This window comes from Myotis yumanensis, unplaced genomic scaffold (genome assembly GCF_028538775.1).
Source record: "Myotis yumanensis isolate MYYU_CA2020_CCGP unplaced genomic scaffold, mMyoYum1.0.hap1 SCAF_1, whole genome shotgun sequence".
NCBI classification, from domain to species: Eukaryota; Metazoa; Chordata; class Mammalia; order Chiroptera; family Vespertilionidae; genus Myotis; species Myotis yumanensis.
The window spans coordinates 181,412,649-181,434,765 of NW_027223752.1; the positions used below are offsets into that span (position 1 = coordinate 181,412,649).

Consider the following 22,117-nt stretch of genomic DNA (forward strand, 5'->3'; position numbering starts at 1 on the left):
ACGCTTGATTTTCTCACCCTTGTGGCAGAAAGGCCCAAACACGCGTTCTCTGGTTCGGTGTCAAACTGACCCAAGTTCCTCCTAAGATTTCAGTCAGGTTATCCACTGTTACTGTGATTCCTACAAGTCTGGTCTCACAGGGGCTGGCAAATCTTTTTCTGTGAAGGGCCAGATATTAATAAGTTAGGCTTTGTAGGCCATACGGGCACTGGCACATATCCTTCCTTCTTATTTTTATGTATTTATTTTAATTAATGATTCTTTATTGTTGGAAGTATTACATATGTTCCCCGCCCCCTCCCCCCCATACTCCTTTCAGCCCGCCCCTGCCCCTATCCTTCCTTTTTAAAAAAATGGTAACCTTTAAATAATATTAGACCCATTTTAGCATATGGGCTATGGTTTTCCAACCCTGTATCTCCAGGATTATTAATAGAGAAGCAGTATGTCATGAAAAGGTTTTCATGTGGAGATGGATTTCAGAATTTGCTAAAATGCCTAGGTTACACTTTCAGTTGCCAAGCAGTTTCATTAAATTAGTAGATGACAGAAACAGTGAAGAAACATCCAAAGGTTTGCAGAGGAAGGAAGGAAGGTAGGTAGGTAAATTTAGATATGCCTATCCGAAGAGTCTTCTAAAACAGTAACTGATGAAGGGAAAAGAGAAAATATCCCAGAAAAATCATCGTGTTTTAGAAGCAGCACAGAACGTCATTCATGCCACAGATGTTTAGAATTATTTATTGGGCATCTCTATGAACAGGCATTGTTCTCAGGGTTGTAATTTTAGAGCTCAAAGGGACCTTAGAAATTATCTGGTCCAATCCCCTTACTTCACGTTTGAGGATTCCAAGGCCCAGAAACTTAAAATAACTTGGCTAGTTCCATTCAAAATTAAATGTACCTGGTTTTTTGCGCCCCTCAGAATTAGCATTTACTTACACTATTAAATGTTTGTTGAATGGGACTTAATAATGAGAACCTACTACTCTCTTGACCACCTCTTTAAACCATCTATTAAATCTGGCAAAATGATACAGTATAATTGTTTTTAAAATCTAAATCTACTGAAATCTTTTTTTTTTTTTGCCGCATTTCTTACTCTTTTGGTGCGTATTAAGTGGGCTAATAAGCATCAATCCTTAGATGAACAAGTCACTGATTCCCCTTTAATTTCTCCTTTCCTTTAAGGCTCCCATTACCTCCATGTCCTGCCATTTCTTTTGTTTGCACTGCGACCACCGTCACTGCTCTCAGTTGCTGTCTCTCTGTTCTGCTCTTCCCACTCCAGTTCCTAATTGTACCTCTTTCCACATCTTTCTCTTAAAATCAAGCTCAAGTCAGGATCTTGCCTCCAACCTCACCCTAGGGTTCTGAACAGTGTAACAAATCCTACTTTACTGTCAACTAACGTTCCAATGTTTAGCCCTGTTTCTTGACCCCAGACATACTTTCTTTCTCCCGTTCTACCATTATTTTCCTGTTTCCTCTGATGCCTTCTTCACGTATTCCTGTGCTTCCCTAGATATGGCCCGGTGTTCACGCCTTTGCACAGGCCTTCCCCTCCTTGGGGATAGCTTTCATCCCTCACAACCTTCAGAAATGCCATTCGTCCTCAGTGTCCTCTGCTCCCCCACCCTGGCCCCAGCCCTTCTTTCTTTTCCATTTCTCTGGCATCTGCTATTAGATCACTTGGGTAGATGACTTAGTTATTCTACTGAAAGCAAGCTACCCATTCTGCAAGTACAATAAGAAATAGTTTTAAGTTAAAACACCAAATTTATTGCATAATATTGAACTATATGCACACACATAGAAAATAAACATTTCATATAACTGTATATCTTTTTAACCTTGTATTATAAAGACTGAAAAACTACCAATTTAGCAATTGGAATACGTTTTAAAAACAGAAAAACAAAATCAAAAATCTACAATCCTTCATTGAGATTTGATGCTATATCAAGGTTCATAAATACTTCATTTTATATAAATAAGTCTTTCTCTGGTGACTAGGAATTTAAAATTAGGTTCACATGGGTTCTTTGACCATGTAGAACTTTCCTATCCCACACTGAAGAAGGCTGAACATGTCATTATTTTTGAGATACATATATTTGCTTTAAACGCAATCATCCCCCCAATCCCACTGTAAACAAACATTTCAAACGGAATAAACGAAAGTTCCATAATAAAGAACATCTTTAAGTCTTAGCAATTAGGGAAGAGGAAAAAAATCTGAGTAGAAATTTTGCGATTTAAATAGGAATAAAAAAATAGACTGCATGCATCCATTAGGAGAGGAGAGGAGAGGAAGGGAGCATTAAGTCGGGTAACAAAGAATGGGATGAAGTGACAGAAAAGTAAAGTAGGTAGGGAAAGGGTAGGAAAAGGAAAAAGACGGGAGGGAAGAAATAGACAGTGGTAGAGAACAGAACAAGATATTTATTATTTTTACTTTTCTTGGAGGAGATACTCTAAAAAAATTTAATGCAACTTCCTCCAAAAGCGAGATAAGGGAAGGGATTGGGCCTTACCACCTCACTTTACTGTCAAAAGGAACTTGGCTGAGCAACAAAACAAATTAAGCTCAGTTGCCACTCTAAGCTACTCTGCACATCTTTAAGGAGGTCAAGGAATAGGGAGAGCCATGAGACTGCTAATCCCTCAAGACCTTTTTTTCTTTTTTTTTAAGCAAAATGTGTTCATAAAGGCTCCCTTAAATTCTCAAGAGTTCAGCCAAGTAATGGACCCAGATTTAGTTAGTTGGAATTGGGAATTTCTGAAGTAGTCCTTTCCTCCTAGTCCTTAGAATAGGGCTGCAACAAGCCAGGGCGAGGAGACAGTCTGTGTGCACAGGTAAGAAAGGACAGATCAGTCAAAATCATTTGTGCAAAGGAATGAGAAGTTAAGAGAAGGAAGAGGAAGCACTGTAAGGAAAGATCAGGGCTGAGAGACATTTGGGAAATGAGAATTTAAGAATCGCTGCCATTTTATCCAGCAGAGTGCAACATATTCACAAGTGCAAGGAGCACTCAGTGATTTGATTTAAAAACAAAAACACCTCTTAAACAAGAGCCAATTTTTCACCCCATCCCCAACTCCTGATTTTTCAAGAAGGTTGTTTACTGCATACAACCCCAGAAACACATCAACCAGGTTCAGGATTCAAAAGTCCCAACACACTTATGCAATAAAAAAATAGAACTCACTCCCCATGATTTTCTGTATAGGCCTCAATGTGGACACTGAGGAAGGAAGGGGAATCTGGGGCAAGCTGGGGGACCTCAGGCCAAACTAAACCCCTCGTAGTTGTCCAAGGCCTGGGTCAGCCGCGCACTCAGGATCTCTTTGCTGCTGTACTTGGGGAGGTCGAGAAGGTTATAGCAAGTGTGGGCCACCGGCAAGTACTCCTCCCCGCTGGCTGTGGACTGGATGACCATCTGCAGGCTGGCCATGCCGTAGATGGGGATCCGGTCGCTGCCTGTCAGGAACACTGGGGAGAAAGGGGATTGGCATTACTAGCTCTGCCAACAGGGAGCAGCGCTCAGCAGTCCTCCCAGGAACAGAGGGGAAAGCGTGACACCCTGTGGCTTGTGTGAGAAGTACAACTACTTTTATGTGCCAACGTGCATATCATTAATATTAATAAATGCTCATTCATATAAAGTAAAAGAGAGTATTTCAAACCCTCTTTTTTCGTTTTCTACGAGTAAGAATTCTATGCTATTCACTGGCTAATTTCTGACCTTGATTATACATTGACACAAAGATTTCAACTATTTTTAAAAGGCTAAGTTTGTTCACATAAACTAGAGTTCATGTTCCTTTACAAATGTATTACTCTTCTCCAATGTCAGCCAGGTAGTCAGAGAGGACCATCTATTATATCATTCCATTTACATGAGATGTCCAGAATTGGCAGATCCATAGACGGAAAGCAGATTGGTGAGGGGGGGGCGGGGGGAATGGGGAGTGATTGCTATGAGCATGGCGTTTTTTCTTGCAGTGATGAACATGTTCTAAAATTGTTAGTCTCACAACCCAGTGAATATACTAAAGAACTATTGAATTGTATGCTTTAAATGGGTGAATTGTATGGTATGTGAATGATACCACAATTATAAAGCTAATAAAAATCACACCTCCCAAGTTACACAGGCAATAGACAATTTGTAATATTTTCAAAAGGCTAGACAGATAAGGTAAATTAATCCAAACAATTAGATTTCATCAACATGATACTTAAAGGAATCACTAACATAAGAAAAGTGTTTTAGAGCAACAACTAGGAATTAATATGTTGAGCCTGAGATATCAAGACAAAAGTATAAACATTTATTAACTGTTTACCACTTAAAAGAGTTAGAATTTTACTTGTGGAGTATATCTAGTATCTAAAGAATACCATATTGAGAATCCTGATACTTACAGAGAAACTTCTTCTTCTTTTCCAGTGGAAACTCATGAAATGTTTCCCAAAATAGTTTCACAGTGGGATGTGTGGCTGAGTAATCTCCCTTGTAGATGGCAGTCTGCCCCAAAAGATAAAAAGGAAAAAATGTATCTTACAGATTAGAAGATTATAGTGGACGCTGTATATACCACTTGCATTTAGGAGTAAGAAATGACCTCTAAGATGCAGGAGAGCCCTCCAAACCCTACACTTGGAAGACAGGCCTCTGGGCACACCTCCCCAGGCCACTGCTGCTTCCTTGGAGGGAAAAACATGCTTACCTCTTCCAGTTCCTCCCAGTTGTAGTTGCTGTTCCCCACCATCATGGCTCTTAGTTCTGAAGGCTGGAAGAGCTCAAGCACTTTGCCACCACACACCTTGAGGAAGCCACTGGAAAACGCTGTGTACCATTCATGAACTGAGATTTGGAAGATGTAATTCACGTAAGCATCCACAAATTCCTGCCTGCCAGAAAACCAAAGAAACAGCACCTGTTTAACCCAAAGTCTTGTAGAATTAATCCAGTTCCCCTTTTACACTGAGGTGGAGTGTGATGAAAATGGAATTTCATTAAATTCTCATACCAGGAGGCATCCTAAGGCATTGGGTAGGTTAGAAAAAAACAAAAACAAAAACTTTTTCTGCTAAAAGAAAAAAGTCTAGGATAATGGCTCTAGGCTCCTTCCCCTCTTCAGAAACAAATAAAGCTAAACCATCTGATATTTGTATGTTCACATATCTTAAAAGTTAGTGTCATAACTCCTTTTTTTTTCTTCACAGACGTATATAAAATGCCCCCAGAAATTCCTCTTCTCACTTTCAATATACACAAGAAGCACACAGATGCGATCATAACTCCTTTCTATAAATCTCTTAACCACCTCTGGAAAGAACTGTCATACAGTGGCTCCATCTCACTAATAATAATCAGTCAAACGAAAAGACAACAGTGAATTCCCATTTCACCCACTGGGCTGGCATAAGCTGTAAAGTCAGAGAATATTGATGGGATGGGTAAAGGTGTGGGGAAATGGGAACCTCATACACAGCTAGTGGGAAGATAAGGTATGAAATGATAATGGAGATCACATGGAAATAATCAAAAATTGTGAAAAGCCAAGGCAATTTATTCAGAAGTTGCTATAGCAAAGGAGTCAGCCACTATCACTTACTTTTCAGCAGAGACTCAAAAACAGGCCGAAGGTGGAAAAGCATCAGAGTGGTAAAAGGGGAAGGCTGCTGGCATGGGGAAGCTGGGGGTGGGCTTACTAGAAGTGAGCATCCTATGTGATCGGTCAGAGACGCATATTTTGCTTTTTCTTTTTTGGGGGGAGGGGGGATGGTAAGGTATAATCAACATTTAACATTAGTTTCAGATATACAACATAGTGATTCCATAATAATTCTAGTTAATATCCATTGCCATACGTACTTATAAATTGTTTCTCCCCTTGGGATAATACATTTTAAGATCTACTCTCTTAGCAAAGTTTCAAATAGGCGTATTTTGCTTTTTTTCTGATTGGCCTAAGTTGGAAGAAGCTGTCAAGTGCTGGCCATTCGGGGCTGACTGTGTCAGGAGTTACTGAGAGAGAGGCAAGCTGGCTGCTTGTTGCGGATAAGGGGCTGGTTTCCTGAGCAGGCGGTTGCAGGTGAGAGTTCTTTTTTTATATAGAGTCTGGCCACTGTCTGTGTGCATATGTAGTCTCTCACTACGAGAATGTAAACTGTGAAATGAGACCTCTACACATTCAGGAAAAAAAGTGCCAATAGCTCAAAGAATTGAAAACAAACATCCTTTGACCCAGGTGGGTGACACAAAAAGATTCTCACGTGAATGCACAAAACGAGTACTGGGCTGTGGTTTGTTTTTTAAATTAAATTTATTGGGGTGACACTGGTCAATATGATCATATAGGTTTCAGGTGTGGGTTTCTATGTGACAAGATCTGTATGTCGCTGTGTGCTTACTACTCAAAGTCAAATCTTCTGTCACAATTTATTAGGGCCTCCTTCTCCCCCCACCCACTTCCTCTGGCAGTAGCGTGGTTTTTTGGTCTTTTGTTTTTAAATATATTTTTATTGATTTCAGAGAGGGAGAGAGAGAAACAATAAGAATCACTGATCGGCTGCCTCCTGCACGCCCCCACCTAGGGATGAAGCCTGCAACCCCAATCGAAGCCGACTCCACGAGTAAGCCAAGATAAGCTACAAGGCAGACCCACACCAACCATAGGGGCCAACCACAGGGAGATGCAGGCAAAGGCCAAGACAACGTATTGACAGATTAAGGGATTTAAGTGGGATTGAGGAGCAAACTGCGGGGACTGGGTAGCCAGGTGACGGGATCTGACCTCAGTTTTGAGGCCATAGCAACAGGAGGAAGCTGTCTCGTTTGCAAAGGGGGAGGAGGACACGACCATCAGCTGATGCCAGGGAGCCAGTCCAGGGCCCCGCGCTGTAAGGGCGGGGTCGAGGCCAGCGAAGGCCAGCGGAGCGGACCAGGCGGCGGCAAGGGGCCGCTGCGTGCCTGCGTGCCACGGAGGAGGAGTAATGGCCAAGGGCGGTGCGGAGGGGGCCTGAGACCCCTGCAAAGAAAGCGCCAGAGCCTAAAAATGCCTTTCTGGAGAGCCTGCCTAACTCGGTGAAATGCCGAGTCCTGGCCCTTAAAACGCTGCAGAAGCGCTGCGATAAGATAGAGGCCAAATTTGATAAGGAATTTCAGGCTCTGAGGAAAAAAGTATAACGACATCTACAAGCCCTTACTTGCCAAGTTCCAAGAGCTCACTGGTGAGATGGAGGGAGATGCATGGACCTTGGAGGGTGATGAGGGATATGAGGAGGAGGAGGCGGAAGGGTCTGTGGCTGCCAAAAATGAGGGCCCCAACTCTGCGGTGCCCGATGACACCAAGGAATAGGCGGGGACAGAGATGGAAGAGGAGAATGACTAAGAAAATCCTGCTTTTTTCCTTTTGAATATTGGTGAACCTGAAAAGGCTCAGGTTTGGAACCAAAATACAATATGAATCAATTCTGACATTCCTAAAAACATATTAAATTGAAACAGTCTGATCCTGACCAGCCCGTTTCAACCTTGATTTTCATTTTTGAGCCCAATAAATAATTCAAAAGGTGTTGGAGAAAACGAGTTTAATTAAAAATTATTTTTTTCATGATCTCTTCTGTGAGGGCGCAGAAAAAGCAGAATCCAAGAAAAAAACTCATCTACAAGACTTTGCTTTTGTAACCCAGACCTCAGCTTTACATGTCAGAAAAGAGTGATGGAGATCATGACAGTACTGCTAATGAGGCCTAGAAACTGCCACTTCAAATTTTAAAGCATGTTCTGAATGTTTGAACTTAGAGAAATAAATCGTTCTGAGGAGAGTGTATAATCTGTATAATTCTGTCAACATATGTTCATTATTTGGAGTCTCATGTTTATATGATTTCTTCATAATATCTACAAAGGTGTAAAAAATGTTTTAAGTATTAAATCCCTCTACCTAGCATCAGAAATACTAATTTACTTGAAGAAATGCAGAATATAAGCAAATTCTGTAAAGCATGTGCATATAGTGTTACATAGTTTGATCCTTGTGAAATCTTTTTGTCATGTAGCTTTTATTTTCTTACATTTTTATTGATTTCAGAGAGGGAGAGAGACAGCAAGATAGAAACATCAATAATGAGAGAGAATCATTGATCAGTTGCCTCCTGCACGACCCCTACTGGGGTTCGAGCCCGCAACCCAGGCATGTGCCCTTGACCAGAATCGAACCTGGGCCCATCAGTCCGCAGGCCAATGCTCTATCCACGGAGCCAAATCAGCTAGGGCTGTCATGTAACTTTTAAAATGTAGCTTTTAGAACTCTTCAATGAAGCTAATGTTTGGGAAAATATACATACTTGAAGAACCAATCTTTAAATGTGTATCCTCACCCTCAGCTCAAAAGCAGAAAAGTTCGTTTGCTTATATTAGCTGTGCCTTCATTATTTTGTATGTAAATGTGACATATTAAATATAAAATGGTGCAAAATCAAATTTTACTACTTAAGGATAGAGTGAATATAGTTAAGGATTTTTAGGAAGGACACATTTAATGTAAAGACTTTTAGCTTCTTTTGTGGGTTTTGAATTGTGTGTGACTCAGTGATCTATAAACTACATAAGCATAAAGTTGTTTACCACTGTGGTGTTAATAAAACAGTATTTTCAAATAAAAAAAGGACTCGGTACTCTGAATGCCTGCAATCAAATTCCAGCTCTGAGTCCTATTAGCAATGAACCTTGGGCAATTCATTTAATCTGTGTTCAGTTTCTTCTCATCTATAAAAAGAGGATAGTAATACTCCCCCTCTTCATGGTTATTATGGACAACAATGAGTTAATTCATATAAAAGCCCGTAGGCCAGTGTCTGAAAGTACTCAAGATTTATCAGTTATCTACACTAATAAAAGAGAAACATGCAAATTGGTGTCACTCCGCTACGTCCACCAGCCAATCAGAGTGACTATGCAAATTAACCCAACAAAGATGGCGGATAATTTGCATACACAGACACGGAGCGAAGACTGAAGACTGAAGAGGCTTGGCTTCTCCGCTGCGGCCTCAGCGGAAAAGCCAAGCCTCGCCGCGGCCGGACCAAAGGCCTGGGTTCCACGTGCCAGAGGAAAACTGGTGCCAGCAGCCAGGGGAAGGATGGCCTATTGCACGAATCTTTGTGCAACAGGCTTCTAGTTATTATATAAAAGACAGAGACACTGATTACAAATTCAATCCTCGTTCTCTCCCCAGTTACAAAAGGAGAGGAAGTAAACACCATAATATTCTTAAGTTTATGACTCCTTATTGTTAGAAAACAAGGTAGTCTTTAATACAGAAACACAGGAAATTCAATAAACTATCTTGGTTTTGGTTTCAATATAAAATCAGGTTTTGATTGCTTCCAAGAAAGGATAAAAGACTTTGACATCCATCCATCTATCTATCTATCTATCTATCTATCTATCTATCTATCTATCTAAAACCCTAATATGCAAATAGACCGAATAGCAGAACAACCAAACAACCGGTCGCTATGATGTGCGCTGACCACCAGGGGGCACGCATGGAACATGGTGGATGTTGGCAGCAGCGGGATGGTGGAGGAGGTGAACAGGGGTGCCAGACCAAGGCGGGATGCCGGTCGCTGTCATCAGGGCGAGCCTCTGGTGGTTACTGAAAATTCTTTGCTCCCGCACACCCCGGTCCCGCCCGGCACTCGCACCTCTGCTGGCACCGGAGCTGCCACTTGCAACTGCTGCTAGTGCCCGGAGCCAGCCCCAATCGCTCAGTGCCATCAGCGGGTGCGAGCGGTGGCTGCCGGGCCCCGATTGCCCTGCAGGGCTTGTCCACCTCCCCCTGCTCCTGAGGGGCGATGAGGGCCGGCAGCCTCCTCTTGCACCCGCTGGTGGCAACGGTCCCACTCACAGCCGCTGCTGGCGCCAGCCCCCATCACTCTGCGCCATCAGTGGGTGTGAGCGGTGGGAGTGGGCTGCCGGCAGACAGGTTACCAGGGTGGGAGGGGCCAGTGGGGGCATGGAGGATGGGCCAAGACCTACGCCTGTGCCCACTGCAGCCTTACAGCCCACAGTTCCTTTCAAGGTGCACAAATTCTGCATTGGGCCCCTAGTGAATATATAAAAAAGGTATTTCAACTTTACATTTGGGCATTCTGAATGAAGTAAAACTAATTTAAAGCCTTACAAAAAATTTTAAAACTCAAGATGCATTTTCTTCCACTTCCCATAAAGGTTAAAATTACACAGAAGCAACATTGATTGCTTATCTTAGGGAATGGGAGGCAGCTCTGACCTGTTGCTAATGGCAATAGTTGAGTAAAACCTTAAGGTAATGTTAATCTTCTTTAGGGCCAGGCCAACCAATGGGGGAGGGGGGGGAAGTCTGAGGAATTGACCATTACCAGATAAATATACAAAAATCAGTAACTATTTCTAGGCACTAATCTCAAAATATGTAGAAAAGACTCTCTTTCACAATAGAATAAGAAATCAAAATATTTATAAGAACCTCTAATAAAAATATGTATAACCTATATGAAAAGAAAAAACAGCCCTGGCTGGTCTGGCTCAGTGGATAGAGCGTCAGCCTGCAGACTCAAGGGTCCCAGGTTCGATTCCGGTCAAGGGCATGTACCTTGGTTGTGGGCACATCCCCAGTAGGGGGTGTGCAGGAGGCAGCTGATCGATGTTTTTCTCTCATCGATGTTTCTAACTCTCTCTCCCTCTCCCTTCCTCTCTGTAAAAAATCAATAAAATATTAAAAAGAAAAGAAAAGAAAAAACAGAATGTGCCTTTTTGTTGCTGTTAATCCTCACTTGAGAATATTTTTTCCATTGCTTTTTAGGAGTGTGGAAAGGAGAGGGAAGAGATACAGGGAGAGACACATTGATTGGCTGCCTCCTGCACGCACCCTAACCTGGGCTGGGGATCGAGCCCACAACCTAGGTATGTGCCTTGACCAGAATCGAACCCATGACCACTGAGCAAAACCAGCTAGGATCAGAACAGGCCTTAGGATGGTAAGATTAAATATCACAGAAGTGTCCATTCTTCCCAAATTAACTTTTAATTTATCACACTTCAAGTGAAAATCCAAACTGGATCTGCAAATTAATATAATTACCTGAATGTTCACCTGTAAGACTAGCTAAGAAAACTAGCAATATGTATACAACTTAGAATACAAATTCAAACAAATTTTTAATTGAATAAAATACATTAGGTATTTTATCAATTACTAGACAGGGAAAGAAATACCAGACTTGACAACACAAAAATTAATTATAAAGATTTGAAAACAACACATTTTCAAAAGCAAACAATGAACCGGGAATAAAATCGGCAATAAATATGACTGGCAAAGGGTTCAATAGTCTTAATATAATGAAGAGTTCATATGAAACAAATGAAAATCATTTCGTCTCAATCGCAAATGCATAAAGAACATCAGTAGACTACTTTAGGAAGGGAAAATAATGCAACCCTGTTTGGGGCAGAAAAACATCCTGAAAGGGCAGCACTAAGAGGAGAAGGGCTCCGGTGAGGTCTCGAGTACACCGGCTCCCAGCTGCATGCTCTGGGCAGTAATCTTTCTTCCACTTGTAGGACTTTAGCTATAGGGTTTTCTAACTACTGGTCATGAATACTGTTGGCCACTATCCCCAGGATACAGGGCATGTTTATAATCCCCTTTACAAAGTCAAACAATTTCCACCACTTCCGAACTGGGTTGATCTTTACCCTCTATTTCCTGCAGTGCTTATTTGATAGTTCCTCAGAAAGCCATAAAACTTGCATGATAACATCTAGCAGGATACCCTCCTTTTGAGGCAGGTCAAACACTACCACACATCAACCATTTTTAATCTATTATAGGCCCACATTAGTAAGCAACGCGCAAAATAACTAGCAGAAAGAAAGGCAACGTGCATTACACATTTAACTCGAGCTCTAAGAGAATTCTGCAGAAAACCGTAGCATGGTGACGCTCACTGCCCAACAGGGCACAACAGCTCTCCCTGCCTGAGAATTTACACTCAATGTGTACACAGATGCATTTGCTTATGCACACATGTACACTTTTTTTCTTATCGAGGTAAAAATCCACAAAAGGTAATTAACTATTTTAAATGAACAATTCGGTAGCATCCGTACATTCACAATGTTATATAACCATCACTTCTATCTAATTCACTTTTTTCACACAAAAATATTTTAGAGGTAAATATCAATAAAGTGGATCAGTGTTGTATAAATATGTAAAGTAACCTCTACACAGAAGTAATATAAAATTTTACAAATGATATCAAATTTCTTAATAAAAGTAATTTTTCTTTTTAAGAAAATAATCAGAGCTTGTAAGGATTAGGTGAAATGGGTACTCGCATATACTGATAACGTATAAGCTGATATAATTCATTAGAAAAATTAATTTAGCAAAGATACCTATGAACAGATTCAAAATGATATATCCTAATCCAATTTCACCCTTGGGACCGAATCATTAAAAAGCAATCTGAAAGGCAAAAAGAAACACTTTATACATAAAAAATGTTTGATATAGTCTTACTAAAAATGAAGGAACGAAAAAGGTCTGTCATATAAGACCTTTATTATACGTTGCAGCATGATCCCTCTATTCCCACTTTGCTGAGTTTTTATCAAATATGGGTGTCGCATTTTGTCGAATACTTTTTCTGCATATATTAATACGATCATGTGATTTTTGTCTTTCAATCTGTTTATGTGATGTATCACATTTATTGATTTGTGAATATTGTACCAGCCTTGCATCCCTGGAATAAATCCCACTTGGTCATGGTGTCTGATCTTTTTAATATATTGCTGGATCTTATTTGCTAGTATTTTATTGAGGAGTTTAGTGTCTATGTTCATCAGGAATATTGGCCTATAATTCCTTTTCTTTGTAGTGTCTTTATCTGGTTTTGGGATTAGGATAACTCTGGTCTGAAAAAAAGAGGTTGGGAGTGTTCCTTCCTCTTGGATTCTTTTGAATTATTTGAAGAGGATGGGTACTAATTCTTTGATAATGTTTGGTAAAACTCCCTTGTGAAGCCGTCCGGACCATTTTGTTTACTGGTGTGTGTTTTTTATTACTACTTCAATTTCATCAGTTATTGGCCTGTTCAGATTTTCTGATTCTTCCTGATTCAATTTTGGAAGACTGTATTTTCTAGGAATTTGTCCATTTCATCCACATTGTCCAGCTTGTTGGCATATAGGTTCACAGTATTTTCTTACAATCCTTTGTATTTTTGTGGTGTCAGTTGTTACTTCACCCCTTTCATTTCTGATTCTATTTATTTGGGTCCTCTCTGTCTGGCTAAAGGTTCATCAATCTTATTTATCTTTTCAAAGAACCAGCTCTTGGTTTTATTGATCTTTTGTATTATTTTTTTAGTCTCTGTCATTTATTTCTGCTCTAATCTTTATTATTTCCTTCCTTCTACTTACTCTGAACTTTTCTTGTTGTTCCCTTTCTAATTATCTAAGTATAAGGATAGTTTGTTAATAATTTTTCTTGTTTGTTTTTTTTTAGTAGGCCTGTAGTGCTATGAACTTCTCTCTCAGAACTGCTTTCGCTGTGTCCCATAGATTTTGGGTTGTTGTGTATTCATTTTCATTTGTTTCCAGGAAGTTTTTTTATTTTTTTCTTGATCTCGTTGGTAACCCATTCATTGTTTAATAACATGCTAATTAGCCTCCATGTGCTTGAATGTTTTTGAGTGTTTTTACTGTAGTTGATTTCTAGTTTTATGCTATTGTCATCCAAGAAGATACTTTATATTATTTCAATCTTCTTGAACTTGTAGCTACTTGTTTTGTGTCCTAACATGTGGTCTATCTTTGAGAATGACCCATGTGTGCTTGAGAAGAATGTATATTTTGCAGCTTTGGGGTAAAATGTTCTATAAGAGTCAATTAAATCCATCTGACCCAGTGAGTCCTTTAGAGTCACTATTTCCTTGTTGATTTTATGTCTGAAAGATCTATGCAGTGAAGTCAGTGGGGTGTTAAAGTCCCCTACTATGACTGTATTGCTGTTGATCTCTCCCCGTAAAGTCCCCCAAAAGTTTTTTTTAATATATATATTTAGCTGCATGTATTTTTTTAAAATATATTTTATATATTGGGTGCATGTATGTTTACCAAGGTTATATCCTCTTACTGGATTGATCATTTTAGTATTATGTAGTGACCTTTATTATCTCTTGTTATGGCCTTCATTCTGAAGTATATTTTGTCTGATATGAATATTGCTACCCCAGATTTTTTTTCATTTCCATTTGCATGGAATTTTTCGATCCCTTCACTCTCATCCTGTGTGAGTCTTTTGTTCTGAGACACATCATAATTAAAATGCCAAAGGTTAAAGACAAACAGAGACTCTTAAAACTACTAAAAGCAATTAGTTACCTACAGGGGAGCTGCCATAAGACTGTCAGCCTATTTCACAACAGAAACTTTGCAGGCCAGAAGGTACTGATACAAAATATTCAAAGTTATGAAGAACAAGGACTTAGAACTGAAGGAGAGATCAAGTGTTTCACTGGCAAAAAGAGCTAAAGGAGTTTATCACCACTAAAGCAGTCTTACAAGAAATGTTAAAGGGACTTCTTCATAAAGAAGAAAACGGTAAAGATAAAAAAATATGAATAAAATGGCAATAACTACATTCCTGTCAACTACACAAATGGATACATGCTTCAATCAACACAAGGTTGCGGAATGGAGAAGAAAACAAGACCCAGACATATGCTGCCTACAAGAGACCCACTTCAGATCAAGTCACACTCAGACTGGAAGTAAAGAGAAAAACATATTTCATGTAAGTGGAAATTTAAAAAATGGAGTATCAATATGTATATCAACAAACAGACTTTAAAACAAAGGCTATTGGTTTTTCTATTCCTATTTTCAAAAGGGAAGATTTATGGGAGGAAGCCAAGGCAGGTCACTCGGACAGTGAATTTCATATGACCTCTGCTTGCATATTTCCAACAACGTATTTATGAAAGAAGCCAAATAAAGCCCAGAGTGAACTGTTTTTAATTTCCCAACATGATTACAAACAGCATCCAGTTTCTCTACTTCTGTACCTTGTTCCATAGGTTAAATGAAGCCTTCCTTTCCTCTGTGGACGCTTCCCTTGCTCCCAACCCACCCAAGTAGAGACTGCCTTTCTCTCCTCTTTCCCCACCTCCCCTTCTTTAAGCCAACAGCTTTAACACCAGCTACTGTGCTAGTGATCCCTAAATCCTCATGTTCAGAGTCTACCTTCTATTCTGATATATATATAGCTCCTCTAAGTAAGTACCTTTTCTCTGTCCTTGTTTTCTACTTACTCCATCCCTTGTTTCTTTGTGGTTCTTGTTGTAAGCAACCTCAAATTCACTGGTGATTGAGGTTGGCATAAGTAACTAAATAAAATGTTCATATAAAACTTCTCTCAAGATACATGCAAACTTTCAGCTCTAAATATAATCACCTGGGTATCACAGAGTCCTGTTGATATCCAAACTGAAACTCTTTTCCCCTCCACCCTGCTGTACAGATTCTATTTCCTGTCAGTTGTGCAAATTAGAAACCTCAGTGTTATCATTATATGCTACTCTAGTGCCATCCATATAAAATCAGACCCAAGCTCCTGGTGATTACATAACCAGCACATAGCTGACTCTATCTTCCCGCTACCTTCACTCCGGCCCTCACTACTCCTTACCTGAGCTACCTCAACAGCCTCCTCATGGGCCTCCCTATATGTGGTCTATTTCAATATGGTTGATCAGTTATCTTCCTAAAGCTGATCAACTATGTCCCGGTCCAAATCCCATTTAAAAAGTTGACAATCTCTATCCTATTGCAGCACGAACCCTCCATCCACATAGTAAAATCCCATCCCCTAAGTTCTCATCATCCTCTACCACGTGTCAAACTTGAGTCCTGACTCACATTATCCCCTGTGCCTATAATATTTCCCCCACTTACATTCTTCAATGTCCAATGTAAGTGTTGTAGCCTCTCCCCCTGCTTCTGTGGCACTTGGCCTATTATTCGATCACATGCACAGTAATCTACTGCAATCATTCACAAACATTGACCCTTCTTGACTAATCTTGGACTTCTCAAAGATAAAAGTTATTTATTTCCTATACCCAGCAATATGCCTGGCACACAGCAGAGTTTGTAAACTGAATTAATATGCAGATTGCAGTGACCTCACTCATAATCTAATACAAACAAAATTGAGAATTTTCTCCTCCAAAGAGATAACACAGAGTTGGTAAATCATCCAGAAAAATCACATGTACTTTAGTTAATTATTATGAGGGGGAAAATTAATTAATTTAAAATCTATATTACAAATTCTTCAGCAATAAAACAACAGTAATAGTAAGCATCTCTTTAACCCTTTTCGGTCCAACCTCGAGGCTGACTCGACAAACGAGGCGCTAGGAGCAGGCCCAATGTCGAGCAATAAGAACATTAAAAAGTTCAACATTCAATCCTGTCAATTAATTTGAACCAGACTGTTTGAATTCCAAAAATAACACTGGACCGCAAAGGGTTAACACTCATTTACTCATTACACATTTTCCAGGCATTTTTGTGCATGCCCAGCATGCTGCTGGGTACTGGAAACCCTGTGCCAGATGCCAGGAGCTCATTCATTCCAAAATGTTTTCCTATAAATTGCCTCACTTTAGCCTCACAACCGTCCCTTGAGATAGGTGGGGCAGTGATTATAACCCCCATTTTTCAGATGAGAAACTGGGATCAAACAGTTTACATGACTTGTTCAGGGTCAAAGCCAGTAAGATGGAGATCTAGAATTCAAACAGGTATCTCCTGAATTCAGGTCCTGTGCTTCTGCTATTATTAAAAAATCCATTAAAATCTGCAATTTTTGCTCTCCCCTTCTGCTGAAAAAGGGATTAAAATGTAACTTCAATCTTGGTCTTAAAAGTGCAGAAAAGCAGCAATGTCTGCAGAAGTCCCAGGTCGGGACTTACCTGTTATCCTTGCACACAGTCACTTTGTCTCCCTCAGGTATCAGCTTCTTCTGTTCAATCACTCCATAGCTTTCTCGACAAATCTATATTTAAGGGGGGAAAAGAAATGTTTCAAGTTTGTTTACCACTTGTGAGAGAAGCTTTAGGAATAAATGTAGCTTAGTGACTACTTTTTACCACAGAAAATTCTTGGGAAAGAGAGAACCTGAGTCAGAAAACATTGGCACCTTAAAAGATCTCTTTTAAGACTTGGAGTTGCCAATAAAAGCAATAAAAGAGAAATGATATGAACTCTAGAAAAGAAATATATTCAAAATAAAGAGGATTAATGCTTCAGTCATTTTCTTAAGGACAGAGATTAATTATTCATTCATTTAACACATTTACTGAACTTAAGATACTATGACTAAATAATCTGGTACAGAGAATTCCCTGAACTGTTATTTGATTTGGAGAAAAACTAATGTTATGACTTGTAAGCATGATGAAAGAGACACACTCATAAGTAAGCTGGAAATCCTTACTGTAAAGTTGAGGCAGAAAGTCTCCTCAATATCTTCCCCAGGGTAATCTAAAAGTTCTTGAAGACTCCTAATCAGAACGATGGAGAAAGGAAGAGGCAAATCAGACAGGGCAATAGTGTTTTTATCTCAATCACATGTGCAGACTGTTTGCAAGGAAAAACTATAAAAGGAGATTCTAGAACAAACATAAATCCAGACCAACAGAAAATCATGTTACCATATCTTGAAAGAAATAGGGCAAGAGACCTAGAAAACATTAATTGTTCTCTTTTCCTACTGCCAGATATTACTGGATTAATGAAGAAATCCAAATGAATTACATCTGACACACGTGTAGGTTCTTTTAACCCTGGTATTGCTTGGGAGTAGAGACTGGGGGAGATGGTGCTGCAGTGGTCCCACTGACTGCCTTCATCCACATTCTTTAGTAGAGTAATCCTTCTATCATTTTCTTAAAAAGCCACAAATTCACCTCATCTATTAGGAATCTCAATGTCTTACCTGTTAATGCAAGGGGCTCTATATGGTAAAGACACTCTACTATCTGCCACGAAAGCACACAAACATGCTTAAAAAATATGTTTATTCTAACAACGGTCATATCCTAGTTTTCAAGAGAATACATTCTTGTAGCTAAACCTCATTCACACTTTCTTCTTTAGTGAACTCTGAGTCTGGCGGTTCCATTAAGAGTTGCCAGGAAGAAAATTCTTACTGTAGAATTTAAATTTGTATCAGTTAACCAGCCAAAATTACTATTTGAAGTACAGCATTCCCAGCCAGGTTGGTAAAGTAAATGGCGCGCAGTTCTATCACTCTCCAGCCTTCTCTTTCAGTTACTAAAAATTAACCCTGCCTTGGTCTCCTCTGTCATTTTTCCATATTCCTCCTAAAATCTCTCTTCCACTCCCTGTGACCCACCCCTGCCATCGGTTGTGGATTCTCGGTATTGGTGGTGCGACAGTCTCATTTCCAGGGGGCACCTTAGAGATTATCCTTCTCTATCTCCATCTTAAAATCCGTACTCTTTCTCTATAGAAGGGGGTGTTCCTTCCTGATAATGCCAGAAGGATTACACTGTTTACAGAAAGCTAAGGCTATGGTGTCATTTTATATACTTAACCTTATGCTACCTAAAATTAATAGAGAAACTCAGAATAAAGGAGTTTAACAGCCCGAAAGAAAAGAACATACAAACATGGCTCCACTACTTTGGAAACTGTCTGGCAGTTCCTCAGAGACCTAAACACAGAGCTGCCTGTGACTCAACAATTCAACTCCTAGGTATGTACCTGAGAAATAAAAATTTATGTCGATATAAAAACTTGCACAAGAATGTCCAAAGCAGCATTATCATAATATCCAAGAAATAGAAACAAGCCAAATGCCTCATCAACTGATAAACAAAATTAGTACATTCACACAACGGAATATTATTTGGCAATGAAAAGAAATGAAACACTGATATGTTACAATATGGATAGACTTTGAAAACATGCTGTATAAAAGAAGCCAGACACAAAGGACCATATATTATATAAATCCATTTAAATGAAACATTCAGAATAGGCAAACCTATAGAAATAGAAAGATTAGCACTGCCTCGAAGGAGGAGACTGGAGATGATGATGACTAAGAAGGAGAAGTTTCTTTTACAGGTGATGAAAATATTCTAAAATTGTGGTGACAGCTACACAACTGAATATACTAAGTGTCACTGGACTGTATACTTCTAAGTGGGTGAATTATATGGTATATGAACTGTATCTCAATTAAGCGTTTTTAAAGGCTCTAAGAGATAATCCATACATATAAAAAGCCAGTGACCGGAAAGCTGTAATGACCAGAATGCTGTTATGACCGGAACGACTGGTCACTATGACACGCACTGACCACCAGGGGGTAGATGCTCAATGCAGGAGCTGCCCCCAGCCCGCAGGCCCCAATTGCTGATGGGGCCTGCCAGTCAACCTCCCGGTCCCTCCCCGCACCCGGCAGACCCGGGCTGGGACGGTGAACTGGGGGTGGGTGGCAGTGGACGCGACTCCTTTCCTGGGGGGCCAAGGGCCAGCTCCCTCCTCGGGGCCAGCAGCCAACCTCCCGGGTTCCTTCCCTCCCCCACCCCCTGCCTGCAGGTCCCAATTGCCTGATCCGGGCCGGGCCCCAGGCTGGGACGGAGAACTAGGGGTGGGTGGCAGCAGGTGGTGAGGGGAGGAGGAAGGGGGGAGGTGGCGAACCTGATCGGCTCTGATCGCTGGCCAGGCCTAGGGACCCCACCCATGCACGAATTTCGTGCATCAGGCCTCTAGTAGTAACATATAGATATATCTCTTCCCCTGGTTCCGGATACAGAGCTCCTAAAAACCTTATAAATTCCTAAGTGGTAAGAGCACTAGACGCATCTTTTGTTCCACGGTGGCTCTTGGTGGGCTCTTGGATGGGGACTGGTCACCAGAAAGACTAAGCCATGATTAGAAGCTTGGAATTTTCAGCTCCACCTTGATTTGCCAGAGAGGGAAGAGGGGCTAGAAGTAGAGGTAATAATTGATCACGCCTGTGTGAGGAAGCCTCCATAAAATCCCAGTAGGAGGAGGTTCAGAAAGCTTCTGGGTTGGTGAACACAACCCACACACCAGGAGGGTGATACACCCCAACTCCACAGGGACAAAAGCTCCTGTACTGAAGACCCTCCCAGACCTCATCCTATACATCTCTTCATCTGGCTATTCATCTGTACACTTTCCCATATCCTTTAATAAACTGGTAAATGTGTTTCCCTGAGTTCTGTGAGCTGCTGTAGCAAATTAGGCAAACCTGAGGAGGGTTTGTAGCTAAATCAGACAGAAGTTGTGGATAACCTGGGGACCTCCTCCTTGCAAATGGCATCTGAAGTGGGGTGCAACCAGTATTGTGGGACTGAGCCCTTAACCTGTGGGATTTGACACTAACTCCAGGTAGACTGTAGGACACCCAGCGGTTGTCATGGAGAACTGCTTGGTGGTGTGGAGGAAAAACCCACACATGAGGTGACCAGTAGTGTGAGAGTAAAGGAGACACACAGGAAAGAGAAACACGTGGGGGGAAGAACTGCAGCGGTTTTTGGGGGGTTGTTTTTTTTAGCATAGGCTCCCTTCTTTTCAATACTTTTCTCCCCATACATTTCTGGACCATGACAAAGTCTTTTTCAGAATAAGTGGGGAGAGGGGGGGATTATTTTATATTCCTGGGCAGTTCTGACTTTATTTTCTTTTCTTTCCTCTGCTCATAGAGTGATAGACTCTAAGCAAGTAGCTGTATAGCTAAACCTTAAGACAAAGCACACACAACCATATAGTTCCATACACTCACACCTGTGCCACCTGTGGTATTTTCAAACTTTAATCCACACTGCCAGAGGCAGCCAGAGCAGTTTCCTACACCAATCTGTCTGTCTTTTAGCTCTGTACCTTCCTTCAGTGGGTGAAAGCTCCTTCAAGTCCTCCAAGCCAGGATTTACATTCAGTAACTTCTTATAGAGTGCCAACGGGAAGTGGAGATCGACTACGGTGGAGTTGTAGATTGCTAGTCCACAGGTTATGCCAATCAAGTGAAACCAGTTGTGCTCTACAAAACACTTTCAGAATATATGCAAATGTGTTAAAAAGAAATTCAGTGTTTCCAGCCCTCAAAACAACCTGCCATTTATAAAATATTTTCAGTATAAAAGAATAAAGGCTTTCTTAATATTTAGTTACCTTTTAGAGCAGAGAAAACTCCCCTGACAAAAATTTGATTATCCCCAACAGATACAATGTAGGCAAAGTTAAGTATTTGCAGCTCATCTAGAGATAGAGAGAACAGCTTATACCAGCCGTGGGCAAACTACGGCCCGCGGGCCGGATCCAGCCCGTTTGAAATGAATAAAACTAAAAAAAAAAAAGACCGTACCCTTTTATGTAATAATGTTTACTTTGCATTTATATTAGTTCACACAAACACTCCATCCATGCTTTTGTTCCGGCCCTCCGGTCCAGTTTAAGAACCCATTGTGGCCCTCGGGTCAAAAAGTTTGCCCACCCCGGGCTTATACAGTCATTCGCCACTTAATGATGGAGATTCATTCTGAGAAAGGCCTTAGGTGATTTTACCCTTGTGCAGACACCATAGTGTGCACTTACACAGACCTAGAAGGTAGAGCCTAGTACACATCTAGGCTACAAGCCTGTACAGCCGGTTATTATACAAAACAACCTGAGATTAAATCAATCACAAGAGAAAGTAGGGTGCAATCAAGAAACACAGTACATAAGATGTATGAATCGGCTGTCTGAGTAACACAGCATACTGTTTTACTGCAAATTTATTTATAAGTAGAAAGAGTACATTCAAAAATAATGATAAAATGTACAGTGCAGGAACTACGTAAACCAATAACATGGTCTTTTATTATCATTATCAAGTAATATGCACTGTACATAATTGTATGTGCTATACTTTTATAGGACTTGCAGCACAGGTGTACTCACGTCAGCATCACCCCAAACACAAGTAATGTGTT

General features: G+C 40.5%; 1 protein-coding gene across 2 annotated transcripts in view; it reads right to left on the reverse strand.

Annotated features, from left to right (window-relative positions):
- Positions 1 to 1,759: 1,759 nt before the first annotated feature.
- HERC3 (HECT and RLD domain containing E3 ubiquitin protein ligase 3) overlaps positions 1,760 to 22,117 on the reverse strand; it is an 84,298-nt gene continuing 63,940 nt past the window's right edge. For both annotated transcript variants that reach the window (XM_070392851.1, XM_070392852.1), the window contains 6 exons: positions 21,027 to 21,193; positions 17,581 to 17,647; positions 17,057 to 17,139; positions 4,738 to 4,921; positions 4,433 to 4,535; positions 1,760 to 3,496 (listed from right to left, as the gene is read on the reverse strand). In XM_070392851.1, the coding sequence (XP_070248952.1) occupies positions 3,288 to 3,496; positions 4,433 to 4,535; positions 4,738 to 4,921; positions 17,057 to 17,139; positions 17,581 to 17,647; positions 21,027 to 21,193 (813 nt within the window). In that variant the 3' untranslated portion in view covers positions 1,760 to 3,287. The remainder of the gene's footprint in view (positions 3,497 to 4,432; positions 4,536 to 4,737; positions 4,922 to 17,056; positions 17,140 to 17,580; positions 17,648 to 21,026; positions 21,194 to 22,117) is intronic.